Source organism: Oryctolagus cuniculus, chromosome 5, assembly GCF_964237555.1.
Source record: "Oryctolagus cuniculus chromosome 5, mOryCun1.1, whole genome shotgun sequence".
In the NCBI taxonomy this organism is placed as follows: domain Eukaryota; kingdom Metazoa; phylum Chordata; class Mammalia; order Lagomorpha; family Leporidae; genus Oryctolagus; species Oryctolagus cuniculus.
The window spans coordinates 51662694-51689712 of record NC_091436.1 but is presented as its reverse complement, the minus strand read 5'-3'; the positions used below and the strand labels follow the sequence as shown (position 1 = coordinate 51689712).

Below are 27019 nucleotides of genomic sequence, written 5' to 3'. Positions count from 1 at the left end.
TGATGAATGGATAAAGAAAATGTGGGGACAAGGAGGAGTCATTGTATCACAGTGGATTAAACCACCACCTGTAACACCATCATTTCATATGGGTGCCAGTTTAACTCCTGGCTAATCAACTTGCAACCCAGCTCCCTGACAATGCACTTGGGAAAGCATCAGAAGATGGCTTAAATACTTGGGTCCCTGCATCCATGTGAAAAACATGTATGAAGCTCATGGCTCTTGGTTTCAGTCTGGCCCAGCCCTGGCTATTGCACCATTTGGAGAAATGAAGTAGTGGATGGAAGATATCTCTCACTCTGTCTCTCTTTCTCTATATATAACTATGCCTTTCAAATACATAAATAAATTTTAAAAATGTGGGACAAATCAGAATGTAATATTACTTACATCCATTTATAAAGGATGAAATCTTATCAATTGCAACTACATGGATAAAATTGTAGTCATTATTTTGAGTAATATAAGCCAAGCTAAAATCAAGCCCTGGAGAAAGGATAGTCTCTTCAACAAATAGTGTTGGGAAGATTGGATCTCTTTATGCAGCAGTATGAAACAAGACCCTACCTTATACCTTATACAAAAATCAACTCACAATGGATTGAGGATCTAAATCTACAAACTGATACCATCAGATTACTAAAGGAAAAAAGTGGGGAAACTCTGCAAACATTGGCATAGGCAAAGATTTCTTGGAAAAGACCCCAGAAGCACAGGCAATAAAAGCAAAAAGTAGACAAATATGATTATATCAAATTAAGAAGGTTCTGCACAGCAAAGGAAATACTCAACAAAGTGAAGAGTCAACCAATAGAATGGGAGAAAATATTTTCAAATTATGCATCTGATAAGGGATTAACAACCAGGTTCTATAAAGGGCACAAACTCAACACCAACAAAATAATCCAGTTAAGAAATGAGCAAAGGATGGGACTCCAGATCCCATTAAGTTGGCAGGTACCAATGCCATCTTACTAGTTAAAGTGTTCATTTTAAGTGTGTAACTGATCATATAGATAGGAATAAGTGTCAAAGGGATCACATAAATAAGACCAAGTGTCTGCTAATAATAATTGATATAATTAAAAAGAAGAGAATGATCCAACATGGGAAGGAGGACATACAGCAGACTTATAGAATGGCAAATGCCCAAAACAGCACTCTGGCCTCAGAATCAGCCCTTAAGGCATTTAGATCTGGCTTAAAAGCCCATGAAAGCATTTCAGGCATGGAAAGCTAAGACACTATGGCAAAAAATACCTACATAAAAGATCTCTGTGAGTGAGATCCTGGTGGAGAGAAGGGGCCATCAAAGAAGAAGGTACCTTTCTCTGAAGGGAGGAGAGAACTTTCACTTTGATTATGGCCTTGTCTAAATAAGGTCGGAGTTTATGGACCCAAGAGGCTTCCATAGCATTGGCAGCTAAGGAAAAGAGCCTCGGGTGATCACTGACATCATAAACAAGAGTGTCAATTGTAAAATCAACAACAGAAGTCACTGTGCACTTGCTCCCCATGTAGGTCCTCTGCCCTTAATGTGTTGTACTATGAGAATTAACAGTAAAACTAGCCTTCAAACAGTACTTTATGTTTTGTGTTTCTGTGTGGGTGCAAACTGTTGAAATCTTTACTTAGTATAGAGTTGATCTTCTGTATATAAAGATAATTAAAAATGAATCAGTGAAAAATGGGATGGGAGAGGGAATAAAAGGTGGGATGGTTTGGGGGTGGGAGGGTGGGTATGGGGGGAAGAACAGCTATAATCCAAAAGTTATACTTATGAAATTTATATTTATTAAATAAAAGCTTTCTATAAAAAAATGGGCAAAGGACATGAACAGGCATTTTTCAAAGGATGAAATACAGATGGGCAACAGACACATGAGAAAATGCTCAAGGTCACTAGCCATCAGGGAAATGCAAGTCAAAACCACAATGAGGTTTCACCTCACCCCATTAGAATGGCTATCATAAAAAAGTAAAAAAATACCAAATGCTGGCACAGATGTAGAGAAAAAGGCACGCTTATACACTGTGGGTGGGAATGTAAAGTAGTTTATTGCAGCTCAGTTCACAACAGCTAAGATAAGGAATCAACCTAGATGTTCAACAATTGATGTTTAGATAAAGAAAATGTGGTATATATGCACAATGGAATACCACTTAGTCATAAAAAAGAATGAAATCCTATCTTATGCAACAAAATAGATGCAATTTGAAACCACTAGGCTTGGTGAAATAAGCCAATTTCAAAAAGACAAATTTCATATGTTCTCTTTGATATGTAGTAGTTAATACAGAATACAAGAAATGTGTAAGAATGAAACAAGCTCCTTATGATTTGATTATTGTTTTTAGCCCTTTTCTATACTCCTGTGTAACAGTGGTTTTCATAATTTTTATTTGTTGAACATTATGGTTAGTGGTGCTTTAAGCCTGAGATTATAAAATAAATTGAAATTATGTTATTACAAAAATTTAAAGAAAAAAATGAAGGAAGGAAGAGAATTGAGGGAGTGATGAATGGAGTAATGGAAGTATCTTCTTAGAATTGTATCTAAACTCTTTACTTAGTGTGGGGTTAATCTTTTGAGTACAAAGTAACCTGAAAATAAATCTTCGTAAAAATTAAGAGTGGGAATAGGAGAGGGAGGGGGAAGAAAGGTGGGAGCATGGGCAGGAGGGATGGTAGGGTGGGAAGTATCTCTATGTTCCTGACTCTGAATATATGAAATACATGAAATTTATATATCTTAAATAAAGTTTAAAAAAGAAATGTATCTATGAAATACATGAAATCTGTTCTCTATTAATAAAATTTCTTTCATTGAAAAATAAGTATAAATGAAACTAGAAGATTTTTTGTTTTCATCATAAACAAATGTTAAGTGTTTGAAGACATATTCACCCTGACTAGACATTACACAATGTATACATGTACCAAAACATCACACAGTACCCTACAAATATGTACAATTTTTATATGTCTTTTGAAAAAAAATTTAAGATACAAGGTAGTTGAGGGCTTTTTCTATTTGTTTGTTTTTAATAGGAAGTTTGGGATTTACGGTGCATAATGAAAATGTTTCTGAGAGAGGACAGTATATAAGGATGAGTTCCAAAAAGGCAAGATATGGCAATGCAGATTAAAACTACACAAAATACAGATAAATAAGTGCCTTACATTTTTGAAAAGAGGAAGGCAGGATTGAGAGGAATGACAGGATAAAGTGGACTAAAAAAACACTCAGGCAAACATGACTCCTGGGAAGAAGGTCCTCAGTGCTCCACACTGGGCTGGACCTAGCAGCTGCTGCCCCAGTGAGAAAAGTGTACAACTATCCAAAGTGCTTCCAGAAACAAATTACACACTTGTGAAACATTGAGTTCACTGAGGTCAACAGGATTTTAATTAGTTAATTAAGAGTAATTACTTAGTTATAACTTCACTATTCAAATAATTTTAAATCATTAAGACTGTCTTCATGGTGAATACTTACTTCTAGGTAGTAGAAAAGAGTTCAACCCAATACACTGTTAACTTTGGTAAGTTTTCTTTCCAAAGAATTTTCAACAGATGGCTACACAATAGCAGAATTTAGGAATCCCTGACTGCAAATAGAATTTTTTTTTTTTTTTTTTTTTTTTTTGACAGGCAGAGTGGACAGTGAGAGAGAGAGACAGAGAGAAAGGTCTTCCTTTGCCACTGGTTCACCCTCCAATGGCCGCCGCGGCTGGCGCGCTGCGGCCGGCGCACCGCGCTGATCCGATGGCAGGAGCCAGGAGCCAGGTGCTTTTCCTGGTCTCCCATGGGGTGCAGGGCCCAAGCACCTGGGCCATCCTCCACTGCACTCCCTGGCCACAGCAGAGGGCTGGCCTGGAAGAGGGGCAACCGGGACAGAATCCGGCGCCCCAACCGGGACTAGAACCCGGTGTGCCGGCGCCACAAGGCGGAGGATTAGCCTAGTGAGCCGCGGCGCCGGCCCTGCAAATAGAATTTAACATTACTAAAACAGTCCCTAGAAGGATCTGGTTTGATTTAAGGAGTAGAACCTTTTGTTGGATTTCAGTGAATGCCTGGAATTTTAACAAGTACTATATTATATTCATAAAACCACACATGAGACCAGCTACAATTTTTAGGATTATGGAAAGACTACTTTCTTATATTTATTGTAATTATCAATATGATACATATAAAAACAGAAAGGTAGTGTGGAAAATATTAATTGTTCATCTGAAAATTATTTGTGGAATATCTAAGTAGGGAAAGACAATTAAAACTAGATGTGAGTGTGCTTCACCATAGTCTTTTATAGCTTTTAAGTTTTATATTACAAATATAGATATTTGTAATCTATGTATAGCTTTAAGGAAAGGTTTGTCAGTTTTAACCGAAGTTATCCCTTAGAAAAGATAGTCATTCTCTGCAATCGATAAAGTCTCATTATGGGTCATCCTCTTAATTACTTTACTTTGATCAATAATGTACTGATTGGAGAAGTCACTTAACCTGATATAAATACAATCTGTGAAATCTTGGATCTGTACTTTATGAACAAAAATAAATAAACTTTTAAAAGATCACTTTAAAATGTAATACAATAATCATGGCATTGTAATGATGGTAAATATATATTAAATATGACAGTGGGGAAGGGGAACAAAACTGAATCAATATCTAACAGCTATGTTATAAGTAAATTGACAAACACTGGAAGTTGATATTGAACTATTTCGCTTATATCCTAAAATTTAACATATCAAGTTGTCCTAAACACATTTGTCAAAATGTGTTTTAGAAAAAAAATGTGGATCATCTTATATTTATTTGTACATATCAAGACTAAATTAAAGTTGTTTTTTTCTTTCATCCACTTACAACTATGGACAAGGGATTTCTTAAATATTTCTCATACTCATATTTAATAATGTTATGCTTGGTAAATCTATTTATAACATATTATCTAAAACTGAATTTAGAAAAAAATAATACTTCACAAAATCATTTTTTTCTTACAACCTAGTTAGGAACGAAAGTTTTTTTAAAACCTAGAATAACCAACCTATTTCATTGTAAAAATTGAGACTATTTTTTTAAATGTTTTATGCACTGTGAATCACCAACTACTGAAATGCAAAATGAAAGCACAAAGAGCCACTTGAATACCAAATAAATTCGTTATCATAAATGTTCACAGAGAATGCAATAATTAACAATGGACAAAGCATCCAAATTAATTCATACTCATCATACATATACTGTGAATAATGACAAAGTTAAAGGAATTTTAAGAGACATGTACATAAGATATACATGAATATACAAAACATGTCCCTAATTGGGACATTGTATAAATCTTTATATTAATTAATCAGCTACTTTTAATTCTACCACAGATAATCTTCTAATGAACTCACAGAGCAAACTTTAACCTTAGTAAATCAGGAAAGCTACTTATATAATGAAAGACAGAAAAATCATTGCTTTCAACTTAGACCAAAAGATACAGTGATAAGCATTTATTCTCATAACCTTTAAAAGGTATGAAAAAGCTCCATGTAAAAGTTTATGTAAAATGGAATTAAAAGCCAAGTTTATTTTGGTGCCAAAAATATTCAGAAATACATACGTACAAGGGGTCTTCAAAAAAGTCATGGAAATGCGGATTATGGAATAAGTCTGCATGGTTTTAAAAATTAAATGTATCCTTTAATTCCGTTTCCCCACAAACGTTCTGAAGTGCCCCTGTGTATGATTTCAGCAGGAGGGAGCTGTAGAGAGGGGTGTGGGAGGTTGGTAGCATGGGATCAGTGCTCTGGCAGAATGGGGTAAAAAGGCAGGATCAGGAGAATTCGCTAGGACAGTTGTCGGCCTGCTGCTGCCTTCTTTACTTTCCCTTGAAGGTCAGTCTGGTTCTGGCCCAGGCCCAAGAGCTAAGTTTCAGATCATGGCAGGCTTAGGAGAACAGTGCAGACTGGAACATCTAATCCCACCCTGGCTTGCCCTAAAATGGCCCCTGAATTTGTTCAGCTCTGGAGCATGCTGCAGTCCTAACTCCCTAGGACTGCTTTGTGGAAAATTAAGGCATAGAAGAGCAATGTCTCATTTGCTACAGTTTTGATTTGGAGTTTTACCACACAATGTTTTTTTGTGTGTGTGTGTGTTGTTAATTTTTCCATCTTCCCACATCCGAACTTTTAGAACAGATGGCTTAAAATGTCTTAGAGGAAATGAGTTGTAGTGAACAGATGAAGAGTGTGTATCTCTGTGTTCCTGTGACAGAGGTAGTCGTCACCCCAAGCCGACCTACCTGCTACACGTGAAGCTGGCACCAGGCACTGTAGCTTTCCTGTTGTGTTTTCATCCAGGGGCTTAGGAAGGCTTTTCTGAGAATGGTGCTGGTGTGTGTATAGGCATTCATGCATAACCTTTGTCAAGAGGTAAACTTCACAGGCTGCGAGCTGGCTCACTGCTGCCTGCCTGCCTGCCTGCCAGTCTCCCTGCAGAAGTTGTCAGCCGAAGGAGCCCTCAAGTGAAAGCCCCAGGGGAGCTCATCTGCCTCGATCTGTTTTCAGATACTGGCAAGAAGCCAGGCCCAGAGTACTGCTACAGAGCGTAGCTGGGTGAATTGGCAGGTGGCCAGGTGAGGGGCCACACTGTCATTTAGTAGGCAATGGTCTCAACAGACTCCTGGTACCTACACTACCCCTTCCTTACCTACGTGGTTTCTGATAGAAAGAGAGCCAGGGAACTCTCCTACTGCAAGAAAATCAAAACAAACACTAGATTTAGGACTGTGGGGCCTTTTCCTGAACCGTGAGATGCTGTCTGCACCTCCCTTAGCCTTCAAGGGCCCTCACGTCACCACGCCTGAGGACTTTGTAAAGTCGTCCACAACTGCCTCCTTAACCCCCATCCTCTGTATGTGGCTTTCTTAATCATGATAAGGAGAATGTCCCTTAATGCAAGAGGTGTCAGAATATTCAAATAAAACAGAATGTCATTTTTAACATTCTCGTTTCAAAAGTTGTATATACAAAACTGCTATTTATTGATGTGTCCTATTAATCCATGAGAATAGATTATACTCTATATCCAGAGTACTTTTCCTTGTATCTTGAAAAAACAATTTTCAAAATGTATTATGAAATACAATTTATAAAGGTACTTGATAAGTTTCATTATTCTTTTAAAATTTTAAACATTTATAAATACCCCAAAAATTATGTAGTTATTTTAGTAAAAATGTAAAAATGTTCAGGATGAATATGTTAATGAACTGAAATTTGGCTGCAGAAATTGTTTAAGATCTTTACTTTGTCTTTTAGAAAGGTAGAGAAAAGTAATACCAACCCTATGAGATTCTAAATCTCTAACAAGTTAAATATACTTAGTAATGGTAACATTATTTAATTTTAATAGTATCTTTAATTTTATAGAAGCAATAAAATCTTTTATGCAGAATATTCACAAAAAAATAGAGAATTAAAACAATTACAAATAAGAGAGAACCCGGGCCTATTTATAATGACGTTGTGAAAGAACAGTACTAAAACAAGCTCCTAGACCAATGACATTGTGTCACGAAATTACTTGTTAGGCTTAGACTTGATGGAGCTACTGCTAATCATGCAACGTGTAAGGTGCTGGTACCATTCTGCTCCCTGCTGAATGGGATTGTGGCATTCCTGACCCATTCAGCCATGGTGAAGAGTAAATGGTCATGTCTGGAAAGTGCACCACAAGTTTTAGATAATCTAATCTTTCTAAGAAAGAAACAAATAATTCACAGGAGAAACTAGAGTAATAATAAAAGGTAATTATTGAGCACTGAGTACGGCACCCTGAATGTTGTAGGCACTCTCCCATTTAGTCTTAACAATATGTTAAAGAATCATTATTACCTTCATTTTATAGGTGAGAAAAGTGAGGCGCAGAAAGGCTCCAGGTGACATGGTTAGCAAATAGCAGAACAAAAATTTGAAGACAGTTCTACACTTCTACTGTAGGCTTTGTACACTTTAGTATTAGCTCTGCCAAGGAAAGACATGCAACTTCATTAGCCTAGTAACCAAAGATGTAACTATTGAAACATATGAGAATAGAAAGGAATGACAAACATCAAATGCCAAATATCTCTTTCTATAAAGACAAGAAAAGGGAGTAGAATTGAGAAGAGAGTACACAAAAATTTCAATTTCATATGTAAGTTTATAATATATTAATATATTTAAATTAATATAGTTTTATAAAACTAATACAACTTACAGAGCACAAAAATGTAGATGAGTGAAACTGACATTTTGAGATTTAATTATTATTTACAGCCCTTGTCTATACCTAGGGGAACAGTGGTTTTTCTGTTTAAAATTTTTTTTAAATAAATAAAACTAATACAATTATGGAAATGTAATGATTTGGTTAGTCAGGATCATGGGCTATATGTTTTTCTCCTTAGTTTTCTATAGGGTTAATTAAAAAATTAAAGCAGTAAATTGATGTCATCGTGTTTACTTTTATGAAAAAGAAATAATTAAGGGAATACTTCTGATGAAATTTTGGAGAAACATTCTGTTACGTACTTATGATAGAAATTGATACAACTCTTAGAAAATAATTTGGCAATACATGCCATTTAAAACCATGAAAATAATCATACTCCGACTCAGTATTTTTCCCTTTGTGATACCCTCATAAGACAAAAATATCAAAATATACAGGTGCATGCATACAGAATCACACACTAATAAAGCTACAAGTGCATTAATATATCAACTACAGTGTCATTTATAATAGTGAATATATTGGACAATCTGAAACCTTAACAACAAGAAATAGTCAATATTTTTGTGGACTTTAAAGTAATATTTATTAACGCTCTATTGAAATTTGAGTTATGATTGTGATGGAACATTGAAAAAAAATCAGGACTGAAATTGCAGTTCCACTAGGATTAAATCATTGAAAAAAGTACAGGAAAAAAAAAACACCTTCAGGTGATGAGTATGGAGTTTGTGTTAAGTTAATGAGAAAATTAAATTTTTCCCATCTCTTCCAGATCTTGGATAATATTGATCTGACGTACTGTTTTGGTAATGTAAAATCACCACATTCTAGACACCTGGCTTGGGAAATAATAGTTATATATGAAAATAAACTAGAATTCAACAGAGAAGATAAAGCATACCAAGAAAAGTTGATGATACACAATCAGTGCAGGGGGTCAGAGGACCCGGAGACGCTTCATGAAGCAGGGGCCATCCTTGAATGGCATAATCACTGGTGGAGCAGGGTAGGGGGTGGGGACCAGGAGAAGGCTAAGGGAGAAGTGCCTGGAAGCTGCAGCATGGAAAGACGTGAGGTTCTCAGGAAACAGCACTGCATGTCATGGAATATGTTGTTTGCAGTTTTTATCCCCTGACTTTTTCAGAAAGTGTGATGGCTTTAAAGTTTTCACAGTAGAATGAATTCCACCAAACAACTGGTTGTAAAATCATAGCAACATAATTATGAGTTGGGCTTCTGAGCTCCAAATCTTTCATCTAAAAATAATCGCAATGACTACATCTTGGGAAAACAAAAACATTACCTATTCTTGTGCTCCAGCTATCTTGGTAGTTGCTTACTGGAAAATGGATCACGGGTTAAATAACTGCGTGTTTTTAGAACATTGCTTGTCACCCTTACCTTAAGTGAGTTGATTAATGAAATATTTTTAAAACCTCAAGGCATTCTCTAGGCTCGGGCATAAACATGACTTAGAAAAATGCCTCTGCCGTCACACGAGCCTGCCTGTGCTCTCTGAGAGGCACGGCCCTGGCACTCCTAGAAGCCCAGATTGTTCCTTTAGGGAGTGTATTTTCTTGTGCCCAAAGGAAACACAGGCCAGCGGTGGAGATGTGGGGAGTGAGAGCAGCGATGTTAGTAAGTCTTGGCCATAGCATGCTCCAATGCCCCGACGTGTGCCAGCTGCTCTTTGCCTAGCTTCCTTAGGCAAGATGAATATTCATTGAATAATATATGAATCAACAGAATGGATGATAATAGTTACCATTCATCAAATGATTACTCTGTGCTAGTTTACACCCATTAACTTTAATTGTCATAAGAATCCTGCAGGGTCTATAACTGAATTGCCAGGGTACTCAGATCCTTCAATTGACTCTAGCTTTTTTAATCTCCTAAGATCATTGTAAAATAAAAGCACTTGATTGCCGTCCCACACACTGGTGAGAAATCTGCTGTTCCTCCCCACATCTCCAAGTCCGTCTTCTTTGCCTCTCACTGTTTTCCTCTGAAGGTGAATTTGTTATGTGTCCTGTACATCGCCCCTGCATTTACTTTGCCATTTGCTGTATCACCTCACTTAACACTGTAACACATCACCCCAATTTGTTCACTCTCCAAAACAGTACCCCCCTGAGGCTGCTTAGGTACAAATATCTATTTAATTTTTGGTCAAAAGTAATGAATGGTCCGCTCTCCTGCCAAGTAACAGACAACTTAATATTAGATAATAAGACTATTGCCCCAAATACAACCCAAGACTCTCGGTTGTTTTTCTGGACTTCTCTCCTTTCTAGGGTTGGTACTTTCATCTCATGTTCTGGGATCCTCAAAATTCTTATTTTATTGTTCAAAGCCATTGAGTTACCTGCCTGAAGCTTCCTCTTTCATATCCAAAGCAAGGCAACAAAGGTGTTTGAGCCTAAGGGTATCAGGAATCATCTGCCACAGCTTTAAATAGCATTTTTTCTAATGCTGTGTGTCTGTTATTATCTACGTTCTACACAAGATGAAGCAAGCTTAGTGAAATTAAGTAATTTCCCAAGAAAAATAAAGGCCAGTGCCTGAATTAAAAGCCTGGCTTCCTTAACTGAAAACCTAGGTTCTTTCCACTCTATCAGGATGAATACAGAAGAATCAATGCCTACTCAAGTTTTACAAAATGCCTGGCTCTCTGTTAATTGAGCTTTTGGGGCGTTAATTCATTAACTAACATCTGCTTTGTAGATACAGAGATAGTAATTTACTCAGGATCACATAGTTAACAAGTAGGAAAGTCACGATTACAACGCGGGTACTCAGTCCTTTATGATTCTCACCATAAACTGTCATCCTCTACCAGCTGAAAATTCTGGCTCCTCTCAATTCTTTCAGTGGCTGGAAATGAGGGCAGCTACTGGTAAGAGTTGAAAATGTTCCCAGTGTAATCTGGAAACTCAAATCTTCTGAAAGCCCTGAGAGTGTATGGGCATAGTTGAGGTTTGAAGTTATAAACTAAATTCCCTCAGTGGCACAATTAATTTTGTGATGGATATTTTCAAAAAAACAATCATGTGAAGCAGATGTTTAACTTAGCAGTTAGGACTCCCGGATCCCATCTCACAGTGCCTGGGTTTTATTCCCAGCTCTGACTCCTGACTCCAGCTTCCTGCCAGTGCACACTCTGGGAAGCAGTGGTGATGGCTCATCTACTTGTGTTCCTGTTGCCCACGTGGGAGGTCTGGATTGCAGTCCCTGCACCAGGCTCTGGCCCCGGCCCAACCCTTGCCATTGTGGGCATTTGGGATGTGAACCGGTAGACAGAAGTGCTCTTTCCCAAATAAATAATCATTTTAAAAAGTGAAACAAAAGGACAATAAAAAACAGGTGACTCAATCTAGCCTTGTTTAATGAGTTGCCACAAATTTGCTCAATTCATTTAATCAGCCAGTCAAGACTTATGGAGTGTCGTTTCTATGTCAGGTACTTTTAAGCAGTGAGCAAACAGAGATCAATCTCCAAATCCAGGCTCAGTCCCACAGTGTCACGGAACCTCATGGGGATCTTGCAGGGCAGACCATGCTGTAATGGGATTCATTTGTCAGATAGCTGCACATTTGCTATTTGAAGCTATGGAAAGTCATATTTTAAATCAATGTGTGGGAGAAATGCTAAGAATAATTCTTTTGAGAAAATAAAAATGGTTTTCTCTCCAGTGGTAACAGACCCTCCAAAATGGGAAATGGATAAGCACATCCCGCGTGCCCACCAGGCAGTAAATCTGCAAAGAGCATTCAAGCATCTGGTGGTCTGGAGAGTTCCATCCTGAGCCTCCCTGCTCCATATTATAAATATTCAGGGGAACATCATGTCAGCAGGTTTATCAGATCTATACAGAGGCTTAAAAATACAAGTTAAAGATAAGATGTTGGTGTTTCTTCTAATACCAGTCTATGGGGGATGGTACTGAGATGCTAGATTTCCTGTCCCAGTTCCTTAGAGGCAAATCTTACCAGCATGACGAAGGTCACTACACTGGGTCACCATGAATGGATGGAACTATTCCTCGAGAATATAGAACTTGCTTTGATTTCTTTTACACTCAAAGTTCTGATCCAAGATTTGATTTCCTGAATGGACATGCGTAACAGGGCAAGACATCCCATGTATATCACAACTAGTGATATTTTGACCACAATAAATTTTCATTTTAAATTAGTGAATGCACAGCTTAATATAGAGCTAAACCTTTTTTTTTTTCAAACATAGATTAAACCAATGGTTTTCAAGCTGTACTCTTAAGGTCTTATTTACAAACAATGAATTTTTAAAAAAAAAGATTTACTTATTTGTTTATTTATAAGTCAGAGTTATAGAGAGAGGGAAAGACAGTGAAAGTGATCTTCCTTCCACAGGTTCACTCCCCAGATGGCTGCAACAGCAGGGCCTATGCCAGGCTGAAGCCAGGAGCCAGGAGCTTCTTCAGGTTTCCCACGTGGGAGAAGGGGCCCAGGCATTTGGGCCATCTTCTGCTGCTTTTCCCAGGTGCATTAGCAGGGTGTTGTATCTGAAGTGGAGCAGCTGGGACACGAACTGACACCCATATGAAATGCTGGCATTGCACGTGGCAGCTTTATCTACTATGACACAATGCTGAACCCAACAATGAATTTTGTAAACTATGTGTGAAACCACTTCTTATTTTTTTTTTTGGTATCTGCTTTATATATTGGAATATTTAAATGCAATTTCATTTAGAAAAAAAGAAGCCTTGGTACAAATAGTGAACACCTCTGAGATTTTGGTGCATTTCCCTATTTACAAGGGATTAAGGTTCAGAGAGGTTAAGATGATTTACTGAAATGGCAGAGGCAAAACTGAAACTTAGGTCACTACTTTGAGCCCCTGTCAACAGTGCAGATCTTGCACTTGTTGTTCAGAGTCTACTGTGAGTCTGGAAGACACAATAATTACACATGCCAGCATAACTCTGGGCCAACTATGCCTTTCCCGCACTCTGTTTCCAGCTGAGAATTAGGCTCCGAAGCGAACATTCTATGAAAACACGGAGTGGCCAGCCCCTATTTATTCTCTATGTTATTAAGGACTACGTGAGCTAATTTGTTCCTTACAATTATGTATTGAGTTGGGCTGAGCGAGTATCTCCCCATCTCCATTCTTAGTTTTTCAAAAGGTAAAACATTCTCAAAGACATTGAGTTTCTCAAAGAAATATTTTGGAAGGTAACAAATAAGGCCTGGAATTTCAATTTTCTGACTTTTGGGAAGACAGGGATCTGTTCATTACATTCTCTCTCATTTGAGCCAACTAGTAAGAATATGCAGTGCCTGTGTACACAGGAGAGCAATGATGTCATTAAATGGGACAGCTCCCAGAATTGACAAGCAGAAAAGATAAAAAAAAAAAAAAGAAAAAGAAAAAGAAAACAACGTTTAGATGCTAGCCTGTGATCCTGGCTCTCTATACAGCTTCAAGATTATTACAAGCTGACCCACAGCCCCACGGGGTCCTTTTTTCTATTACCTTGAATGAGGTGGTTTGTACTGACATGTACAAACAGTCTTCAAATGAATATAGATGCACTTGGGTTTAATGAAATATGAATAATTAAAAGCCTCAGTTCACAAAAATGTATTTTATCCTTATATATTTCCTCAGACAATTACGTGGGGTTCTGTGAAATTTTGTGTGAAAACCAGGATCATAGTTAGAAATTTGGGGGCCATCTGTTCCAGGCTAACGAGAACATAACAGTATTGAGATACAAAATAATTATTTTAAGACATATTTTGCATCTTTTCCCGTGTTTCTATTTAAAGTTGTATATCCAAATTATTGTTCTTTGTTAGTTCATGTTGAATGCCTGCTTATTATCTGGCTTTGTTTATTACATGTGGTCAGATCATCGATTCTCATAAAAACTACCCTCCAGCCTAGCCCTGCATTCCTCCAAGATAATATCATCTGCAAGAGTCAAGTTTCTTGCCAGGAGAGCTGATTTGCAGAAGTAAACAAACTGGAAGTAAAATCAAGAAAATGTTAAAGAAACTTTCAAAGTTGGATAAGACATCTAATAACACATAGGGTTGCATGCTACTAAGTGTCTCTAAAAAATATGTAACATCCAGTGAAACTGACCTGCAGATGTGGAAAAGTGAACAGGAGACAGAAGGATTGTAAGCAATACCATCTAGGAACACTGAGGTAATGGACAGGCTCCGTCTCCTGGGAACCCGGGGCAGAACAGCTGCTCCCTTCTCTCAGAGCAAAAGGCCCTTAGTGCATTTCAGCTTGCTAACCAGCTCAGATCTGCTTTTGAGGAGTGAGCCAAACACATAGCTGGGGCTGATTTACCTTAGGGAAGGCATGAGGCGCACGTTCACAACAAAAGCTGACTTGCAAAGGCCCTATTTTATGTCTCTCCTCCATCTCTGGCAATCTTCCATCTCATTCCACCTCCCGCCCTCTGGCCTTTCCTTCCATTTGTTTCTTTGTTAGATGAAACATGGAGACAATGGAAAGCAACTGGGAAATAAACTAAACGTTTCCTTCTGGAAATATTGCCTATTTTTAAATAATAACTCAGAGTCTGTAAATATTTTAGTTGGAAATTCACCCTCACTGCACACACAGTGGTCACTCTATGAAAAAGCAGTTTCTCCAAGTTAGAATTTAAAGTCTCCCCTTGGGACTAAAATTCTTCATATTCTCAGCCAATCTGGGCTTTTGACTCTGGAGGTTGAAGCTCAGGGCCTTACTCATGACTATTTTTTCTCATGGACAAAACTCATAATTCCGTGGAAAACCGGAGTTTGGAGTAGACTATAGAGAGGAAAGAGTGACAGCATTTAGTCCAGCGTAGCAAAGCTCTACACTGACTGTGTGATCTTAGATAAATGAGTTCCACGATTTCTCTGCGCAAATGAAAGGATTATACTTGATGACTTCTAAGTTTCTTTACGTATCCAACTTTGTGAGATTCCTCGAAGTACTAAACAGTGAATAAAAACCGAAGGGGAATCTCAAATAGAAATACAGGTGTGGTGGGGTCAGTGTTGTTGTGCAGTGGGTTAAATCGGTGCTTGTTATGCTGGCATACTCTGTCAGAGGGTTGGTTCTAGTCTGCTTCCAATCCAACATTCCTGCTAATGAGCCTGGGAAGACAGCCAATGATGGTCCAAGTTCTTGGACCCTTACAACCCATGTGAAAGACCTAGATGGAGTCCCTGGGTCCTGGCTTCAGCCAGGCCCAAGCTCTGGCTATTGTGGCCGTTTGGGAAATTAACCAGTGGATGGAAGACCTCTGTCTCTCCCTCTCTCCCTGACACAATGCTTTTCAAATAAAATAAAATACATCTTTTACAAAAAGAAGAAATACAGGAGTGATAATTGGATTATTCCCGGTTCTTCACCTTCTCCCTACCCAGCATCTGTCACATAGCTCGGCCGTTCCTTACATCAGAGCAGGCAGAGTATAATTCCCCACCTACTTCATGTGGGGCTCGGCCAGGTGTCTTGCTTTAGTTAATTAAAGTTGGTAGGTGTGATTCAAGCAGAGGCTTTAAAAGTGGCTTTAATTCTGTAATCTGCTGACTAGCCATTTTTTAAAGAACAAAGAGAGAAGATGTGGAACTGAGCAAAACCTTGATCACAAACAAACATTTGCTATTTTAAGCCTTTGAAATTTGGGGTTGGTTGTTATGCAGCACTATTGCAGCGGAAATCCAACAGATACAACCAGCCTATTCTACTTTTCTCAAACATTTTATCCAACAGTATACCCGCTGATCTGAAAATTTTATTGAGGTTGTTGAACTGCATTAGAACAACCTAAGCACTTCAGGCTGACCATGAAAATGTTCTCAGCACCAGTAAGACTATAGGTGGTGAGAATGCTGCACAACAAGAAACCAGTTCACTAAACTTTTCTCTTTAAAAAATTGAATGTTGAGGTAGGCATCGTGGCACAGCAGGTTAAGCTATTGTTTGAGATGCCTCAATCCCATACCAGAGTGCCTGGGATGGAGCCTTGCTCCAGCTTCCTAATATTGCACCTGGGAGGCAACAGATGATAGCTCAAGTGGTCTCATCCCTGCAACCCATACGGGAGACCCAAATTGCTTGAAAAAGTCACAGGCAAATGTGTGGCCCTCCACGAGCAAGTGCATGTAAGTGAACTTACAGTATACATTTTATTTACCAACTTGGCCTCCTCATTTATTTTTAATTTTCCTACATTCATTTTCTCTTTTTCTGTTTTCCTCACAGCTTCTTCTTCTTTTTTTTTAAGATTTATTTTATTTATTTGAAAGGTAGAGTTACAGAGAGAAACAGAGAGAGAGGTCCTTCATCTGCTGGTTCACTCCCCAAATGGCTGCAACAGCCAGAGCTAGGCCAGGAGCTTCTTCTGGGTCACTCACATGGGTGCAGGGGCCCAAGCACTTGAGCCACCTTCCACTGCTTTCCCAGGCACATTAGCTCGGGAGTGGGATTGGAAACGGAGCAGGCAGCATTCAAACGGCGCCCTACCAGACCTGCAGGTGGGGGCTTAACACGTTATGCCACAGCATCGGCCCCCTCATGGTTTCGTATTGTTATTACAGTAAATACAACTATATCATATGTTTATGGAAGCTACCTTAAGTCTTTTTGGGAATAGAATTGAGAATGCATAAAGCACTTTGCTGTTAATAAGAAAAATAGTAATTTCAATTAGTACCATATAGGCAAAAAGAACAATTTCATCACTATCCCATCAATGTTTGTGTTATTAAAACTTATTGAAGATCTGGTATTTCTGTATTCTAAATTATCTCCAGTTCAGTATGATATATAAAGCACTAATATCATTTGTTCTATTTCATCTCCATTATCAAAATAAATATAAGAACAAAATCTGTCTTTCTTCAAGTTATTGAAGTAATATTTTTCTTCACTGAGAATTTGATACATTATTGTTTTAATTATTCAAATTAATTATTTCTTTTAGTACTTGTTAAATATCTATGTGCTTAGACTGTACCAGGTGCTATGGGCAATAAAAGATGAATAAGGTACTACAATATCTTTAAGAAGCTCCTGTATGTGTGGTAGCTGCTTCCATATTACAAAGACTTGCTTATCTTAAATGTGATTGAGGTTGAGGTTCGCTATTGGAATAAGAAAGGCAAGGCAATGTGGAAATACTAAGGACCATTAGCTGAAGCATAATCCAGTCTCCATATTCTAGGGTAGTGTTCTGATACTTCAAGAAATCAATCACCAACGTTGAGGGTGAGAGAGCTGGGGAAGGACAAGTATAAGAAACACCAGTTATAAACACAATATAAGAGTTCAGGGTGAGGAAAATGGAAACTTGAACTAACCTGGTCACTGGATGGGAGCCAAGAACCACCAGTCATGAACAGAGCCGAATTAGAAGCTGAAAGAGGGGTTCTGAGTCAATACATTGACTTGAGTTTACATGTTTGAGTCACCACTGAATTTTTAAAAGGAATATAAAATAGGGGATTTAGGAATTGAAACTTGTTGAGAACTTTAGGGGAAATCTATTAAAGTGTTCCATGTCTAGAGGTGAATGTGAGCTATAGGACAGTCAGGGAGGAGCAAATACCAATCCTACCAGCATGTGTTTAAAGTTCAGTAAGTGCCAGAGCCTACACAACATAATATTCCATGGCATCTCAGCTTACCCTTCCTGTAGCCACTATACTAAGAAGTGTCCAAGGAGAAATTCCTTGACCTGATAGTCTGGATTTACCGCTTCAGGATGTAACTGTTTCCCTACTCCCACAGATACCTGGAATTCCAATTTATTAAAGTAATAGGGTAAATATTTAAATTTTCTCTTCTCTCATTGACTGAGCCTAATATTTTAACAGGATCCTCAAACAATTCTGAAATTAACTATGAATTTCATCCTGTGCATGAACACAATCATAAGAATACACAAACAGATTAACCATCTTCTGCGTTAAAAGACATAGTTTCAGTTGAGAAGAGATGAACCAGTGGAATAAAGTTAAATGGTCTTGGCCATGAAACAGTTAATAATAACAACAAAACAAAAAACTTAAAAAAATCTTTAAATGACAGGTGCTGAAAAGATGCTGGATTATCAAAAAGAATCAAAAGAACATTATACCATATGTTCCCCACCTGCAAATTTAACACAAAATGGGTCACAGACCTAATTGTGAATGCTAAAATACAAAACTCTTAAAAACAAATATGGACATAAATATCTATAACCTTGAATTAGAAAGTGATTTTTTTTAGATTTGGTGCTGAAAAACAAAAATAGATAAATTATAGTTAATAAAAACTAAAAAATTTGTGACTCAAAGGAAATTTCAAGAAAGTGAAGACAATGCACAAAAAGAGAGAAAATATTTACAAATCACATAACTGATAAGGGGTTCAAATCCAGGACTTTCATAACTCATCAACAAACAGTCCAACTGAAAAATGTTCTGAGTAGCACTAGGCATTTGTACTAGTTGTTGACTCCTCTTTGGATACCCAAATCCCATGTCAGAGTGGCTGGACTCAAGTTCTTGCTCCATTCTTAATTTCATCTTCCCGCTAATACCCTGGGAGACAGCAGTGGTGGGTCAAGCAGTTGGGTTCCTGCCACTCATGTGGGAGATGGGGGTTGAGCTTTGGCCTGGGCGAGCCAAAGTTGTTGCAGGCATTTAGGGAGAGAATGAGCAATAAGAGATTTCTCTCTCTCTCCAAATATCTCTGTCTCTCTGCCTTTCAAATAAGTAAAATAAATAAATACATTTTTCAATGACCTCAGTAAACATTGCTCTAAGAAGGATAAACTTGAGTGCTATGGTTTGAACAAAATTTTCCTTCCAATTCATGCATATGTCTAAATCGCAATATCTTCTGTTAGCGGTTGATGGAAAGATGGTTAGGATTGATGGATTAAGGTGGAAGCCTGATCTAATTTTGGTGTCTGACAAATGGGCCCATTAAGAGGTCCTTGGGCCATTGGGGCATCCCTTTGGAAAGTAGTTTCTCACAGGAGCATTTGTTATGTAAACCACATTTGGCCCAGTTGTTTTCTCTGCTTCCGGGCTTGCCAGTCTCCATCAGCTGCCAGTCTAGTGGGGCTGACCAATCTTGAGCTATGAATCTCCAAACTGTGCACAGAAATAAACTTTCCGTTCTAAGAAGTTCCTCAGAAGGTATGTAGTAATGAAAAGCTGATTGACCAATGAGTGTATGAAAAGATGTTCAATGCTATTAGGGAAAAGCAAATAAAACCAAAATGAAATATCACTTAACATCCTACTGAATGGTTATCAATGAAAACACCGGCAAAAGTATTGGTAGAATGTGGAGAAATTAGAACACTCATCCATTGCTGTTGGTTACATAAAATGGCGCAGGCATTATGAAAAGAATGCCTCAAAAATTAAGTAATGAGTTACCATATGATCAAGTAATTATACTCTTAGGTATTTGCTCAAGAGAAATGAAAACATGTTTATACAACACCCTACACAAATGTTCACACCAGAATTATTTATAATGACCAAAGACCATTGGCCACAGAAACAGAAATAAGCCAAATGACCATCAACTCATGAATGGATAAGCAAAATGTTATACACACATTCCTAAACACACACACATACACTCAAACACACAGGTGAGTATATTAATCAGTAATGAAAAAGATTGGAACACTATTACATGCTACAATGTGCATGAACTTTGAAAACATTCTACTAAGTGAAAGAAACCAGGCACAAAAGGTCACATATTTTATTACTCTACACATATATACAAACCCACAGAAACAGTCGATTTGTGATTCCTAGGGTCTGAGTGGTGGGGAGATAGGGAATGATTGTTCATAGGGTTTCCTTTGTGAAATAATAAAAATGTTCTGAAACTAGATGGTGGTGATGTTTGCAGAACTATGAATATGCTAGAAATCATTGGATTGTACACTTTCAAAGGGTGAATTTTATGGTACATTAATTTTATCCTGATACAGCTATCATTAAAAACAGCATTACATTTTAAAATGAGAACAATCTGTGATTAGAAGAGATGGCTTTAGAAGAATGAGATTGCTGGAAGTTTAAAAAAAGGAATAAAATGGAAATAGTAAAGAGTAAAATTGGAAAACGCAATATGAAGACCAACTCAAAAATACAGAGGAAAATGATAAAGTAATTAATAAGAAAAGAGAAAAGGTAATGAATTAAGAATAGATCCAGGACATGCAATAAAGAATTTTATTATTATTATTATTTGACAAATAGAGTTAGACAGTGAGAGAGAGAGAGAGAGACAGAGAGAAAGGTCTTCCTTCCATTGGTTCACTCCCCAAATGGCCACTATGGCCGGAACTATGCTGATCCGAAGCCAGGAGCCAGGTGCTTCCTCCTGGTCTCCCATGTGGATGCAGGGGTTCAAGCACTTAGGCCATCCTCCACTGCCTTCCTGGGCCACAGCAGAGAGCTAGACTAGAAGAGGAGCAACTGGGACTAGAACCTGGTGCCCATATGGGATGCTGGCGCTGCAGGATTAACCTAGTGAGCCATGGCGCTGGCCCCGCAATAAGATTTTAAAAAGAAAGGGTAGAGGGGCCAGTACTGTGGCATAGCAGGTAAAACCACTGCCTGCAGTGCCATCATCCCATATAGGTGCCGGTTCTAGTCTCAGCTGCTCCACTTCCAATCCAGCTCTCTGCTATGGCCTGGGAAAGCAGTGGAAGATGGCCCAAGTCTTTGGGCCCCTGCAACCTACGTGGGAGACCCGGAGGAAGTTCCTGGCTCCTGGCTTTGGACCAGCACACTCTGGCCATTGCAGCCAATTGGGGAGTGAACCAGCATATGGAAGACTTCTCTCTGCCTCTCCTTTTCTCTTGTGTAACTCTGACTTTCAAATAAATAAATAAATCTTTAAAAAAAAACAGTAGAATAATAAGGAAATTTTTTAAATTTTATTAAGTAGAAGAACAAGCTAACATCCAGAGAATCAGGGAAAAAGATTATTTGTTGTTTTTCCCTTTATAATTATTGCTGTTGTTACTATTTTATGATTATTAGTTTGCAATTTTATTTTCAATTTACAGATAATTTTATATATTTATGGGGAGATAGAAAGGGAAAGAGCTCCCTTACTTTGGTTTACTCCTCAAATGCCTGAAACAGTCAGTGGTGGGTCCAGCCAAAGCTAGGACCTAGAAACATAATCTGGGTCTCCGTGTCGGTGGCAGGAACCCAATTACTTGCTGCCTCCCAGGGCTTGCCTCAGCAGGAAGCTGCAGTCAGGAGTGGAGCCAAGAATCAAACCCACAGTCTCCAACGTGGGATGTGAGAATGTTAACCCTGGGCTAAGCATACAGTCCCACAACGTGATTTTTATTTATATAGTCATTGTGGATGATTAAATCAAGAAAATTATGTGTCGTTTCTTCTAATATCCTTTTATGTGATGAAAACATGTAAAATCTCTTTTAACAATTTGGAATATACATTATTATTATTATTAACATAGCCTCCAGGTTGTACAATTGACCACTAAAACTTATTTCTCCTGTCTAATTAAAGCTTTGTATCCTTCGACCAAGATCTTCCTTCTTTCTATCCCTCTTCTGGTCTTTGGTAGTCACCATTCTACTTTGTGCTTCTATGAATTCGACATTTTTTTTATTATTCCTGTAATCGAGATTGTGCACTTTTTCTCTTTCTGTGCCTGGTTTATTTCACTTAGCATAAAATCCCTCAGGTTTATCTGTGTTGTCACTAATGACAGAATTTCCTTCTTTAAGGCTATATAGTATTCCATTGTGCATATATGCCACAATTTCTTTATCCATTCATACATTGATACACACCTAATTTCATTGCATATCTTGGCTATTATGAATAATCTGTCAATGAACATGGGGCAGCAGGTATCTATGCAACAAGATTTTAATTCCTTTGATATTTATGGATAAGTAGGATTACTAGATCACATGACAATCCTATTTTTAGTTTTTTGAGGAACATCATACCATTTTTATAATGATTATATTAATTAACACTACTGTCAACAGTATACCAGGGTTCACTTCTCTCCACATCCTCTCCAACACTTGTTTCTTTTGTCTTTTTCAAAATACTTTAATAGGTGTAAGGTGAAATGTGATTACAGCTTTAGTTTGTACTTTACTGATAATTATTATGATGATGATGATGTCTTCTCAACCTATATCTTTAGCATTGATCATTCTCCTGATCTCTCAATGCATGTTTTCAACTATCTGCCAATCATCACCTGCATTTTACGTCATTGAGTTTACTTCAAACTCAATGAGTCCAAAAGTAAGCCTGTCATATTCATAGGTGATGCTGCCTCTTCTTATACTTTTTATCCTGATTAGCATTACCAAAATTGGTCATTTTCCCCAAGCTACAGACCTAGGAGACACAGATGATTTTTACCATAACTATCAACCATGATCCATTACCAAATCCTGCCAATACCCATAAATATATCTTGTAATCATCTCTTTCCCTCCATTCAACTGTCATTACCTTTATTTAGGTTCTGACCATTTCTTGTTTGCACTATTATAAAATATTTGTTTATCCTTTGCCTTCAATTTTGCATCCTTCCAACTTACATTTATGATCAAGTTATTTTCTTGCTGTAAACCCTCTTGGGCTCTTGTTGACTACAGTACAAAATCCATGTTACTTAGCCTGGCGCTCAAAAACACTTCATGATCTGCACTAGGAAGAAAATTCTAAAACAGGAGATGCATTATGGAGTTCCCTGTGGAGTAACTCCTATGGAAGGATGTAGAAGGAAGCAGAATAGAGAAGGGGGAGGAATTCAGCTAGATCTGCTACCAACAAAGTCCTCTAAGCCTACCCCATGGATAGCTTTGGAGCTGGAAAATCCATTCAGAATTGTTCCAAGTTGCATCAAGTGAGCCAGGCTTTATACAACACATTGGTCAAGCTTTGGATGTGAGATGCCTATGGAAGGAAGCTTGACCTTGGGCAATACTAAATTTTCAGTGTTGTTTTCTGGCAGCACTCCCAGAAGCTAGGAGAACAAGTTCTTCATTCCCAAAGGCAGATCTGGCCAGCGCATCAGAAAATCCACCATGTGCCTGTCTACCTCAACACATCCTCCTCTGCACCTATTTGATCCTCTATTCATTTTATGGTGATACTTAACACACTGAATTTTATTGCCTTCTTACTTCTGTGTATTCCTCACTAGACTGTGAACTCAGTGAACAAATGTTGTGACTATCAATATCATAGTTGTACCCTCAATTCTTGCAACATAGCAAATCATTGTATGATCTATCAAATGAATCATTAAGTGAATGAATGTAAATTTCCTTTCTCCCCATTCTTTACTCCCTTGTGCTCCAGTCAAACCAATCTACATACAGTTCTTTGAACTTCCCAAGCCTTTCTTTGAACCCAGACTTTACATTTTCTCTTCCTTTGGCCTGAAATGCTTTTGTCCAACTTGATCATCAACTGAATCATTTACTTCTTTTTTAAAAGTCAACGCAACTGGCCGGCGTGGTGGCTCACTTGGCTAATCCTCCGCCTGCGGCACCAGCACCCCAGGTTCTAGTCCTGGTTGGGGCACTGGGTTCTGTCCCGGTTGCTCCTCTTCCAGTCCAGCTCTCTGCTGTGGCCCAGGAAGGCAGTGGAGGATGGCCCAAGTGCTTGGGCCCTGCACCAGCATGGGAGACCAGGAGGAAGCACCTGGCTCCTGGCTTCAGATTGGCACAGTGTGCCAGCCATAGTGGCCATTAGGGGAGTGAACCAACGGAAAAGGAAGACCTTTCTCTCTGTCTCTCTCTCTCTCTATCTCTCTTACTAACTCTGCATGTCCAAAAACAAACAAACAAACAAACAAAAAGTCAATGCAACTGTCACCTTTGGAAAATTATTCCTCAGACACAGTCACAATCTTCGTTTTCTTTGTTTCCATAGAACTCATTTCATACCAACTGACACAATTCCTATTATTTTAAATTTATGTATCTGATAGTTTTCATGGGATGTGAGATTTCAAGCCTTATTCATTGTTTTCCTCTTAGCACTTAAAGGGCCATGGCACACTGTAAAAAAAATACGTTATTAAGGTTAGGCTGTAGGATTATTGACCAGGAAGCAGTGTGCAGAATGGACAAAAAATATATTTGAGAGAAAATGATTAGACTATACATGAGGCATGTAGCTGTGAACACTAAATCACATGTATTTATTCTCAAGATTCGTGTTTCCTATGTGAAGATGAAGGACAGAATGATAGCATTAGCATGATGGTTGCTTTGCTTAACTGCCTTAGTCACATCATGTCTCAATCCATTTGTGTCAAAGTCTAGTGCCTTCAGGGGCCAGGAAGATTGCCTAAATGTGTGGTGGGCATGTGAGTTCATTCGAGGGACAATCAATTTTTAAATCCTGTGGTCATCAACCAGAACACACGTTTGGACCTGATGTGGCCTGCAAGACATCAATTTACCTCCCTTTGTACACTTTTTTAAATCGCATTTTCTAGCCGGCGCCGTGGCTCAATAGGCTAATCCTCCACCTTGCGGCGCCGGCACACCGGGTTCTAGTCCCGGTTGGGGCGCCGGATTCTGTCCCGGTTGCCCCTCTTCCAGGCCAGCTCTCTGCTATGGCCAGGGAGTGCAGTGGAGGATGGCCCAGGTGCTTGGGCCCTGCACCCCATGGGAGACCAGGAGAAGCACCTGGCTCCTGCCAGGATCAGCGCGGTGCGCCGGCTGCAGCGGCGGCCATTGGAGGGTGAACCAGCGGCAAAGGAAGACCTTTCTCTCTCTGTCTCTCTCTCACTGTCCACTCTGCCTGTCAAAAAAAAAAAAAAAAAAAAATCGCATTTTCTGAACCACAATGGAACTGAGGAGATATGACATTTTCATCATTTTTAGAAAAGAGGCTGTTTCTACATTTCTAATAAGAAGACTATGAAGTGGCTTCATAGTCTGCCAGGAAAGTAGATCAGAAATTTCACTGTTAGGAAGAAAGAGAGAGAGAGAGAGAGAATGATTCTTTTCTTAGCTTTGCTTTTAAAAGAAAATACGGTTTATTTTTCCTCATTAATAAAATAGCATAAATTTTTGTAAAGTTATTTAGAAAATATTGAAAGGAAAAGTTAGAAAATAACCGCTCAAAATAACACCACCAATCAGCAAATTAAACTAGCAACTTCATTTATATACTAGTTACTAGTAGGGATTTTGGCAGTGACGTGCATACTCAGAGCTGGGCAGTACATAGGCAGAAAAGTAATTTACTCCTAAACAGTTGGGTTTCTTTAAGGACTTATGATCCAAGACAGCTTATGAAGACATTCTGAGATAACTCCCTGGTGCCTGACTAAAACCAGCTGTCCGTGATACAAGGCTGGCCAAGGAGGAGTTTACCGCTTGCTACTATTGTTGAAATGGAACTCGGTTCTGAATTCACAACAGAACTATTGTGCAAATGACATTTGCTTTGAGAAAGGAGCACTGGGCTGACAGTACATAAGAGCTTTTGAGTTCAGTTCGTAATGAGCTTCACTTGGTTGCCAGCTTCCTACCAGTAATTCAACATAGAAAAGTAGTCTTTGACCTTAAAACATTGAATGCAGTCTTTAAAACTAAAAGATGTGGATTTATACAAGTGAAATGAGAAGACAATTACAATAAACAGAGCCCTGTTTTGTTTATAAGGAACTGTGTGTCATATTTTTATTTACAGCAAACCATGCTGGGGTGTTCTCTGGCTCATCCACAGGATCACAAGGAAGAGAGAAGTAGAGAAGGAAGGAATTGGGAAGATCAGAATACTAATTAATGATTAGGGATCTGAAACAAAAACAAAAGCAAAAACCCAACACATTGTTAACAGTCATCCTACTATTCTTAATATTTTTATGAAAATTTAACAGATTTCAAATTACCTGAAGTTTCTCTTTTCATTATCATTGAATTTTTAAATTTTTTCAATTTTCCTTTGTATAGTTTCTGGACCTCCCTTGAAATTTTCCTGCAATGTTACTGGAGAGAGTCTAAGAATATCTCAGTTGAGGGATTAGAAAAATGAATCTATTATAAGTACCTTTTAAATCAAGATATATTTTACTTTATTATTTTATTATAATTATTTCTAATCAGCATGTTTCTTTTGTACAAGTCACCTCTTATTCAGATCATTTTCTCACATGTAATTAGAAATATAAAACTCAGGGTTGGTGCTGTGGCATAGCAGGTTAAGCCATATCTGCAGTGCCAGCATCCCATGTGAGCCCCAGACCATGTCCCAGCTACTCTACCTCTGATCCAGCTCTCTGATAATGTGCCTGGGAAAGCAGCAGAATATGGACCAATTGCTTGGGGCCCTGCAACAACACGAGAGACCTGGAAGAAGCTCCTGGATCCTGGCTATTGCCTGGTCCAACTCTGGCCATTTTGGCCACTCAGGGAGTAAACCAGCAGATGGAAGATCTCTCTGTCTTTCCTCTTTCAAATAAATAAACAAATATTAAAATAAGTAATATAAAGCTGCGTACTAATAGCATGTTTTCACCTACATTAAATTCATATTCATTTCAAAGTTATTAATTTAAGAAATAGTAAAACAACCAACGAAAAATTAAGAACAGCACAATTATTTTTTCAAGTTAAAAATCATAAGATGATTATATTAAATAAGGTCTTACATTTCATGA

General features: G+C 38.2%; 2 protein-coding genes across 3 annotated transcripts in view; both read right to left on the bottom strand.

Moving 5' to 3' along the window:
* Nucleotides 1-6813, bottom strand: part of CEP85L (centrosomal protein 85 like) — a 184618-nt gene extending 177805 nt beyond the window's left edge. Inside the window, exon 1 of the mRNA XM_070073669.1 lies at nt 6318-6813. Coding sequence (XP_069929770.1) covers nt 6318-6432 — 115 coding nt within the window. The 5' untranslated portion in view covers nt 6433-6813. The remainder of the gene's footprint in view (nt 1-6317) is intronic.
* Nucleotides 1-27019, bottom strand: part of MCM9 (minichromosome maintenance 9 homologous recombination repair factor) — a 404677-nt gene that overhangs the window by 141840 nt on the left and 235818 nt on the right. The gene's annotated exons all lie outside the window — the stretch shown is intronic.